The sequence below is a fragment of the Herpailurus yagouaroundi genome, unplaced genomic scaffold (assembly GCF_014898765.1).
Source record: "Herpailurus yagouaroundi ecotype Mexico unplaced genomic scaffold, PumYag 162, whole genome shotgun sequence".
In the NCBI taxonomy this organism is placed as follows: Eukaryota; Metazoa; Chordata; class Mammalia; order Carnivora; family Felidae; genus Herpailurus; species Herpailurus yagouaroundi.
In genome coordinates, this window is record NW_024412403.1 from 68,635,533 (window position 1) to 68,646,431 (window position 10,899).

Consider the following 10,899-nt stretch of genomic DNA (forward strand, 5'->3'; position numbering starts at 1 on the left):
TCCTGTGACATAGTGACTTGTTGGGCACACCCATTTGTCCATCCCCAGCCCTCATTCTTCCAAATTCCTATTAGCATATTCTGTTGAGGAAGCAGCATGGCTTGCTTCAAGACATACTCATTTTCCCTGTGCCTATTTGCTCTTTGTGAAAAAGAATACTTTCTGGAGGCGGGGCTTGTTGACTCTTTAAAAACCAGAGTCTCCACGCTTACCTGATCACTTCAGTTCCGGCATCCTGCCTAGCAAAGAAGCAGTTAGTCAAAATGATACCTGGAGGCTTAAGTGAAGCCAAACCTGCCACTCCAGAAATCCAAGAGATTGCTAACGAGGTGAGTTGATGTATGTCATGAAAAGGATTGATTCAAAATCTTGGTTCCTAGGTCAGGTGTGTTAAGTGTGTGGGTGAACATGAAAACTAGAACACTGGGAAATGTGTCGTGTTTTGTTCAGGCTTCCCGACAACTAAAAACCTTTTCAGATGAAACCTCTAATAATCCCAAATATGAGAGCGATCTCAGGCAAGTAACATCACTTCTCTGAGCCTCAGTTTCCCCATTTATAAAAGAAGAATTTGTATTAGGTCATCTTTATAGGCTTACAGTGTATGATTCTAGGATTACTAATTCAGTTTCTGATCTTACCAAATGGAGCCAACATGTAATTAAAGTCTGAGGTTGCTAACAATTTGACAAACTAGACTTTACCCTCTCTACAGGGAATTTTTTAATGGGTTAAATGAAGAACAATATTGCAAAGATACCACTTACAAACTTCCTGCCAATTTGAATAAATAGAAAATATTTTAGTCTTTCAGTATTTAGAAGATGATTAAACTAGTATGGAAGAGGAGTGGCATAGTCTATGGTGATTCCAAAATTGATAAGGGTGAAAACAGAACTCAATGTTTTCAGCAAGTTGATACATTTTTCTAAGTGTTCTTTGATTAGATATCACCTAAATAATAAAATTTTGTTATATTGCATATTTTATGAAAAGAAAACATATGTAAATTGCCATTTTAGGCCTGTAAATTGTTGCCCTATTCTCTTATCTCATTCCTTGTTTTTCTCTCTGAAACTTCTTTCAATGACACTGGCAAACAATATCAGCTTCTTGTGTGAATGAGAGAGATAGGATCCTCTATGTTAGGGCTCTGGAATGCTTTCTAGAGATTAGATGCCTGGAATTCTACCACTAGTTCTTTGGGACTAAATGTTTCCCTTTTAACAGTTCTTTTAAAAAATACTTTGGAGCTTATTTTTCTTGTAAAGCAGAATATTAAGTCATTAATACCTTTTTTTGAGTCCTTATATCAGGTCAGTGTCCTCAAACTTCAGTGTGCACATGAGTTACCTGGGAGTCTTGTTAAAATGCAGATTCTGACTCAGTAGATCTGGCTGGGATGAGCCCAAGAGCCTGAATTTCTAACCAGCTTCCAGGTGATGGCCCTCCTGCTGTCCATGACCTCACCAGCCTACAGGACTAGAGATGCATGATATCCAAGAGACCTGTGGGAGATTCTAAAAGCAAGGCACTGAAAAAAAAATCTCAATTCCATTTGTGAGATGAAGATCACACCTCTTGCTCTGCTGGCAGAGCTGTGAGGGCAAAATAAGATTATGTGCATTATAATGACTTGGAAACAAGAAAGAAACATGCATAGGTGAGGCATCACAGTTATTTGCTTCAAATCTTCACCTGAAATCACCCCTGACCCCGGAAAATCCCCCTGAGACTCTCCAGGGACCAGAGCTGTAAGAAAGTTGGGGAATAACAGATTTGATAGAGAGAATGCAGAAAATTTTATTCGTTTTTTAAAAGCCTATCTTAGCAAGAATAAATTTTTTAACAAGAAGCTATAAATTTATAAGAAGGCCTTGCGTTGTTAAAAACATTCATCTGTGAGCCACATCTTAAATGATGAAATTAACTTGCAAGTGTGTTTCCTGCTGCTTACCTCAGGCTTACTCTGACAAGGCTTATCCCATCAAGGAGGTAGAATGAAAGATAGATATTAACAGTAGCTATGTCACCCCAGAAAGGTGCTTTGCAGTTTTAAAAGCCTTGTCATCCATTTGGCCAACCTCTCATTTGATCTTCATAACCCCTAGGTCAGGGAAGGAAATCATCATGTCCATTTTTCAGGTGAGATTTCAGACTGAGATTCAAGGAGGTTAATAACTGCCTGGTTAAGAAGCTGGCCTGTCTTAAGATTTTGACCACCTGCCTTCTCCACTGTAAAGTGGCAGGAACATGGAGAAGTATGTGGGTTGAGGGAAATACAAGGTATGGTAAATTGCCTTATCTGTGCAAGCAGCCAGCCTCAGATTTAAATCAATTTGAGAAATAAATATGAATGAATCATTTTTTTTAATTTTTATTTTTTATTTTTGAGAGAGAGAGAGAAACAGAGTATGAGTAGGGGAGGGGCAGAAAGACAGGGAGACAGAATCCGAAGCAAGCTCCGGGCACTGAGCTGTCAGCACAGAGCCCAATGTAGGGCTTGAACTCATAAACCCTGAGATCATGACCTCAGCCGAAGTCGGACAATCAACTGACTGAGCCACCCAGGCGCCCCAGAATGAACCATTTCTTGAATATCAATTAGGTGTCCAGGACTGTGATACATAAGCGTGCTTTGCGCTGATAGCTCAGAACCTGGATCCTACTTCAGATTCTGTGTCGCCCTCTCTGTCTGCCCCTCCTCTGCTCACACTCTGTCTCTCTCTCAAAAATAAATAAATAATTTAAAAAACTAAGAAAAAAAAAGAAGATACATAAGGACTTTAAGACATGGCCCCTGCCCTCAAGGGGTTTACACTCCATTTAGGGAAGTCAAGATAACTGGGATGTAATATAAAATATATTTTAAATCATAGGTTTGGAAGAGGAAACACATTAGAGTTTGCCATCAAAGCTCTTTCTTTTTTTTTAAGTTTTTAAATTTATTTTGAGAGAGAGGAGAAAGAGCACAAGTGGGGGAGGGGCAGAGAGAGGTGGGGATCTGAAGTGGGCTCTGTGCTGACAGCAGAGAGCTTGATGTGGGGCTCGAACTCACAAACCGTGAGATCATGACCTGAGCCAAATTCAGAAGCTTAACCGACGGAGCCAACCAGGTGCCCCAAAGTCCCTAACTTTCAAGTGAAGAATTACTGTATAGTAGTTCAGCTTATCAGGTATTAAGCTCCCAGTTATCATTTAGCTAGCTCCCCTCTCACAGGAGAACCTTAGGGGGCAATTCCCAATTAAGTATTAGAAGGTGGAGGAATGGTCATTTAGGAAGCACTTCCCATCAATTATGTAACTTATCTCCCTACAAACAACCCCAAAAGGCAGTTATTACCAAAACCACTTTTAGATGAGGAAATATAATCAACACCTTCTCCAAGATTATAGAATTAGTTAGGTGCCCAGTCAGAGCCAGGCAAATGGGTAGGTGTTGGTAGTCATACACTTAGTAGGATCTTAGGGGGTCTCAAGGAAGAGCACTACTACCTGTCATTTTACTACCTGTAATTTTATATCTTTGATGTTTTTTATGTATTCTTATTTTTTTTAATCACCTATTAAAATGCAGGAGCTTCTTAGAGCTGAAGTTTCTTCTTAGAGGAGCTTCTTAGAGGAGCTGACATTTATCAGCTTTCACTGTCCTTATCAAAGAGCTTTTAAGTGGAACGCCAACTGAAGGAAGAACTCCATTTGGGAGGCAAAGGAAGGATGGAGAAAGCTATCTCATAGAGAGGAGAAAGCATCAAAGAAAAATGAGAACTGCAGGTTTAAGGAATTTGACATCAAAATGAAAGAGGGATGTTGGACAAAGTCAGAAAGAGAAGAAAATCAAACAAAGAGCTTGGGGTTGAGGAGACTTGAACATTTCCAAAGGCAGAAGAAAAGAGTGTCCCCATTCTGAAGATAGCAGAGACTGAATGGTAATTGTGTATCATGTATTACTAAGGGATAATAATGATTCTTGGGTCCAGAGTACACGTAGAAGAAATCCCCTTTCCCAGAGTTCTTTGTGTTAGTTGAGGATCTCTGCTATCCCTCTCTTCTACCCTCTTTCCTTTCTGGAAAGACAAGTTGTCATGAAGAAAAACAACCTCACTTTCTTTATTCGGAAAACATATACACAGTACCATGTGAAATGTTATAGGGACAGAAGGGACACAAAAATGGTTTCTGCCTTTAGAGAGATTTACAAAATAGATTGGAGATAAGAGATACACTCAAGGAAATAACAAGCTATACTTGACCCCATCTATGAAAAACTGTAATATGTGTATTAAGGACCGAGTGGCCCTACCAGCAAAAGCCTCTAGATCATTACTGCTGATCCATATCTTACATCATATGTTAAAAAACCAATGGATGAGAATTCTGAGTAATTTTACATGCAGGAAATAAATGTTATTTCAACAGTTATTTTTAGAAATAAGAGCTATTATTATGCATGCACAGGTAGATACAACACACACACACACACACACACACACACACACACACACACACCCCTCAGTCAAACTTAATTACTGAATGCCATTCCTGGCAAGCACAGACCATAATACCATACAAACACCCCCTCCACATACCATCATGGACATCACACCCTGGAGCTTAGTATGTCACAGTTGTCACTCACCCACACATTTGTATTCTCTATGACAGCAGCTTCCTCATCAATCCCACTGCCCCACACCCAGAGAGCCTGCCATTCAGCCACACTACAATCATTCAGGCATTCACCCTCCCATCTTCATCATAACATGCCTAAACCAACTTGAGCATTCATCCAGCCTGGACCCATGGTGAGTGGCTTCATACACTCTTCCACCCCTGATTTCTGTTGACCCCATGAAATTCTGGCATTCCAGTCCTCAATTAGAGATCACTCGCATTGCCACCACTTCCTCTTCAGCTTGTGCTCCAGATCCAGAGAACTTTGCCAAGGAAGTTGCAGAACCACAGAAACTCACTCACTACAAATTTATGAATTCATGCCAGCAAACAACAGCAACAGGACCCTAGGGCTTCCAGAACCTGCTTTCAGTCACAGCCTGTTGGCCCTTTTCTAGAAACTCCAGAAAGGTGGACCTGGACCTTCTCTCTCCTTGGTTTCTCAATCCCTCCATCCCCATGGCCCCTCCAGTAGGTATCTCAGTTTCTTCTCTTAAAAGATTGCAGTCATCTGGTGCAAGAACACTCTGATTCCTTTTCTCTTGCTGGATCTCATTCCTCCCTCCAGCCTAAGACTCTGCCCTCTGTTCTTCAGTCCACCTTTCTTCTCTCATGTCAGATGCCATCATTTCTTGCATACCAGTTGCCTTGCCCCATACTTGTCCCTTCCCTCAAAACATGGTCAGATGACAAATGTCTAAGTCACTTCTCATCAGCCCTACTATACTTTCATGCTACTGCCCAAACTCTCCTTCCTTACTCTGTAAAACATCCCAAAATATAGCTTACCCATGTTGCCTCTATCACATTTCTATCCATTCTTCCCTAAATTATGCATAGCCCAATATTTCTGCAGAATGATTACAGATAGGGAAAAGCCATAGGTGTTAGGTGCAGCATGGCTAGAATCCTCAGATCCCAGAGAACTAACCATTCACCAAGATTCATGCTCTGCAGCAATTAAAAAAAAGAAAAGAAAAGAAAAGAAAAGAAAAGAAAAGAAAAGAAAAGAAAAGAAAAGAAAAAAAATGTGAACAACTCTAGGGTAATTGTATTTTGCCAGCTGCTCCTTCCTGATAGGATCCTTCCACTGGCTGGGGCTCAAATGACAAACCCACACTGTTTCTTCTTCCAGCATCTCAGCCACCACCCATGCATGGTAGGCTGAGGAAAGTGAATGTCAACTGTGTTCAGCTCGAGGTCTGTCTATGTACCACCAGGTCCCAGACCACCACTCCCAGCTGGCTTTACCCTCTCAGCACCCACCCTTGGGGAGTCTTTCAGCACCAAGTTGCCTTCTGAAAATTAAAGTTTCACTGACCAGTTCCTTCCTATTCTTCCCCCTTTCCTGCTCCTCAGCTTAAGCCTCATTACCCCAGGTTCATAGCATCCAACGTTAGAATAATACCAGTCTGTTCTACTGGGAAGAGAGAGCAAGGCTACAGGTTATGAGTAGAGTGAACCTGAAATCATGGCACACAGTCTGATAGGTGCCAATGAACTTACTGAAACAAACCGGACATTTGAAGTCAGCTCTCTTATGGAAAATTCTGGACTTGTGGACTATATAGATGCAGTGGAAAGGTTGCAGATTTTGATCGATTTTAAGACGTAAATAAAATTTTCTGATAGGCAGTAAAAAAAAAACACGACCAAAAGACTGGAAACCAGAAGGAATACAGATCACTGCCACTGATAAATCAGATACTTAAGCTATCAAGCAAGGGATTTAAAACCTTAAATAACTGTAATTAACAATTTTTCAGCCTTAAGTAGTCATGTTCTCCTCACAGCCTTAGGTCCCTCATTTGTAAAATGAGGTTTAAATAGATAATGTTGGGTTTAGTGTAGAGATTAACCCTTTCCAACTTAGCTCCTAACTTGACTGGTACCCCATATTGGCTCAGAAGGGTTAGACAGAGGAAGCAACAGGACAGTAACTCCTCTCCTTACTTGACTTCTCTCGGCACTCCTGTCTACTTTTTTCCCGCTCTCCTGCACCCTACCTCTTCCCATTTCCGTTTGTTTGGTTTCTTTTTTCCTCATGATTTGTCTTCTTCCTTTGTCGACTTTGGAGCTTTATTTTCCATCTCAAGAAAGCAGTATCACATTCTTCCCATCTATTCTGAAGGTCACAGGAGAAATGGGTGGTGGTCTATGAAGTGTTGTAGCCTCCAAAGTAGTCTGAGAACTCAAAGAGTTTGTAAATGTCTACATATTTGAAAACAGTTCTGGTACCCAAACTGGGGTGCTGATAGAAAAGGATTCAGGACATCTGCCCACTGATGGGAAGGACTTGATATGGCCTTGGGAGAACCCTAGATGCATGGGAGACCTGCCTAAAACATGTGAAATGCTTTAGTGATGGGCAGGGAGGCAACTTCCCAATAAACAAGGTATAATCGAGCATACACGTCTATTTCCTTTTCCTTCTAAATGATAGGAAAATATTGCAGGGTAAAGGGTATAAAGCCAACAAATAGAAAGACAACAGGAGATAGGCAAATACCCCCTCAGAGATACTGACAAAACTTTGGAAGATGGAAAACAGATGAACAAGGGAAAATTACTGGACCATCTAGACAAAGCCTAAACCACAGATGGGAATGATGAGCCAGAAGTAAGTGGATTCATGGTACAGAATTCCAAAGTGGCTCAACCACTAGCAATGCCAGAAACTTATGACAAGAGTGAGGCATGGGGCTCCCACCAGGAAAACTGATGACAGATCTGTATGAGGAGCTTGCCCCCAGACCTTTCCCTTTCACTCCCTTCCAAGCTGAAAGATGATAACCTATTACCCATCCTCCACCCTCACAGAATTCTGAAGATCTACTCTTAGCAGAAATTGAGTCAGAGAGAACACAGTGGACACTAGCATTATCAGGCTCAGCTGAGGGCAGGAATGAAGGACCAATACTGAAAACTGGTAGATTAAGTGAAAGTTCACATATTGAATTTGAGACTTTCATTCCCTTGTCATGTTTGGTTTGGGAATGCTGCCATCAAAGCTTATAATCCCCCTGTGGTAGACAGAATGGTGGCCAACATCCTAATCCCTGAATCCTGTAAATGTGTTATCTTACGTGGCAAAGTGAATTACAGCTGTGATTAAATTAAGGATCTTGACACTATTTTTGTAACTTTGAGTCTGAAATTACTTCAAAATAAAAAATTTTTAAATAAAGTAGTAATTATAGCTCTCCCATCTTTATCAGTCAAAGATACATATATTAGAGTTTTACTAGTGAAAACGTTACCATATATTGCCACAAGTTGATGTAACGCAACAAAATTTGACATTTTAGTTAGCCCATGTAATCTTATTATCCTTGAAATACTGGAAATAGCTGTCATTATCATGTTTAAGGACCTTCAGAAACACGAGGTTCCCAGGCTTGTAAATCACATAAATGGAGTCCAATATAGCTTTGATAATGTGTTTCCTCTTTTCTCTTCTTAAGGTTAAACCTCAGCTTGAAGAAAAAACAAATGAGACTTACCAAAAATTTGAAGCTATAGAGTACAAAACTCAAGTGGTTGCCGGAATAAATTACTACATTAAGGTTAGAGTTCAACATCCACCTTGGCACTAAAAGATACTGTATTTCTCATTTTGTATGATGTTCCCTGTCACCTCCACCATATATTTTGTCCCTCTGGTTGTGCTAAATGAAGATGTCTATCCCACATGAAACTTCCCAAGTGGTAGACTCTCAAATTTGGTAGATGATGGGATATTCAAACCATCTATTTCCTGTGGATTTAGAAAGCTTTCTTACATTGATTTCTTCCAAATGACAATTATATTTTATAAATTACAATTTTCAGAAATTGTATAGAAAGAGATTTCATTAACAGTTCCAAGCATGTCTAATTTGTGGCCATGGCTGCTTCCTATGGGAAGCGGGAGGATAGTATCTCAGTTGCCTGAAGGCATGGAGCTGAACCACATGCTATCTTAAAGCTTATTCTACCTCAAAGCTTTGTGATTCTATATATCTAATTAAATGGATTTTCAGAAGGACTTAAAGTAATTTAAGGTGGAAAAATAACTTAAACCACTTTTGTCCTTTACATAAGCCTATTGATTAATACAATTTGAATAATTTTGACAATTCAAATAAGTGGAGTCAATTTGTGACACTGCAGGTACAATTAAAAACAGTGGAACATTTAAAATAATTTTAAGATTAATTTTATAGCTACATCAATAAATTAAATGATGCACTATCCAGTTGTAATTGAAGAAAATCGTTATGAAGTTGAGAGGGAACCGTTTCAAGTCAACCATAGATATTTGGGAACAATTTCCATCCTTTTGTATTGAGATGACAATTCTGATTTAATAAATAATAACAACAGACATTCAAATCCATTTACTTAATCCTGACAAAACCATTTTACCAACACACACTCTGGCTTATTCAATAACTACTTAAGATATAACATTTTTGAAAAATGTTTTGAGCCAAAAAATAAATTAACCAGTCCGAACCAGCTAAGCATAGGAAAATTGCAACACTGAGTTATATAAATGGATCATCCCAGTCCTACCATATTTGAACTCCTAGTATATGCCAGGTCCTGAGGTGGTGCACATGAATGAGATCCTGCTTTATCCTCAGAAAGCACTGGCATTGTTTCCTCCTTTCTCAATCTGCTTTCTTCACAGCTGAAAAAGAATGTTCTCCAGTGAAAAATGATTTTGTTCAAAGACAAGAAGCATGCCATCAAAATTGAGATCATTGTTTTAATAATTTATGATTAGTCCAAGTTCATAAACTTCATATATGTATGTCCTTAAAAGCTTATCAGAAAACTTGAAAATTTCTTCCGTTAAGACCACCTGCCTCGTCAGATTTCTCCTACTGGATTACAGTTCCCTCATTACTTCCTGGCCACTGTATCTAGTTGTTGATCTCTGCTTTGAACCACTCTCTAAATTTAAGGTCTTGCTGGTGATGTGACCTCTGTTCTTTCTCAAGTACCTATCAAGAGGCAGGTGGTAGAATGGAAGGGCTGCAGGCTTTGGTGTCAGACAGTTCTGGCACCCTTGAACACTTGTTTGACTTGTTCGCTAGTCAGTGCCTGTGTAATTGAAGCTCCTCATCTTCTCTGAGCCTCAATGCCCTTGTCTGCACAATGCAAATAATAACCTACTTTGCCAGGTGTTGTGTGGAATAAATGAACTGAAATTTACTAAGCACTTATAAGATGCTCTGTTCTAAGAGCTGGACATGTATTATCTCTTTTAATCCTCTCAACAAATTTATGAGGTAAGTATGATCATTTCCTCTATGTTACTGGCAAAAAAAATGGAGCCCCAGAAAGATGGAGTAACTAATAAGGTCATATAATTGTAAGAGCAGAGCTAGGATTTGAATCCAGATGGTCTGATGCTTAACTACTGGCTGTGCTGCATCTAACAATGTATGCAAAGGCTGATGCCCTGTTCCAAGTACAGAATAAATGCTTTTAAAGGGTTACACTGTAGAGTGAAAAGAACGTCGATGTTAGAGTCTGGATTTCGATTTTGACTCTGTCACTTATTAGCTGAGAAATTTATGGAAAATTACTTTATCTCTCCTAATCTGCTTCTGCATCTGTAAAACTGTCATTGTTCCACCTTCCTTCAGACCTCATAGTAAGAAGTATATAAAATGCTCATCATAGCCTCTGAATCATAGTAAACATTTGATAAATGGTATTTGTTAATTAGGAAGGAACATCAGAATGTAAAAAATATTATTATAAGATAAACTTTCATTGTTTCAACCAAGAACAAAGGTAGAAATTCTTACCATGATTTTCTAGGTCCCAGATTCCTGCCCAAAGTACCATTTCAATTTCCATACCAGTGACTTCCCAGCAAGATCCTTTTATTTTAGGAAGGACACTACACTGTCCACCCCCTGGGCCCTGCTTAGTCCTACTAGTGGGTACTTACAAAGCAGGTTCTACTATAGATATGGGAACCACACATCCCAAAATTTCTAGGACAATTCTGATTTTCTCCTCCCTTCTCAAACCATGCAGCAAATAAAGTGTCCCAATTTGGAAGTCAGAAAACAGAATCAACAAAATGACGGTCACATGTTTTCTTGTTCTGTGCATCTTTGAAAATGAAATGCAACTCTGAACTTTCAGACTGTAGGAAATTTTATAAAATACAATAAATAAAATAAAATAAAATAAAATAAAATAAAATAAAATAAAATAAAA

At 39.3% G+C, this 10,899-nt stretch overlaps 1 protein-coding gene across 1 annotated transcript in view; it reads left to right on the forward strand.

Annotated features, from left to right (window-relative positions):
- The first annotated feature begins 200 nt into the window (after window positions 1-200).
- Window positions 201-10,899, forward strand: part of CSTA (cystatin A) — an 11,214-nt gene continuing 515 nt past the window's right edge. The window contains exons 1-2 of the mRNA XM_040484683.1: window positions 201-329; window positions 8,139-8,240. Coding sequence (XP_040340617.1) covers window positions 264-329; window positions 8,139-8,240 — 168 coding nt within the window. The 5' untranslated portion in view covers window positions 201-263. The remainder of the gene's footprint in view (window positions 330-8,138; window positions 8,241-10,899) is intronic.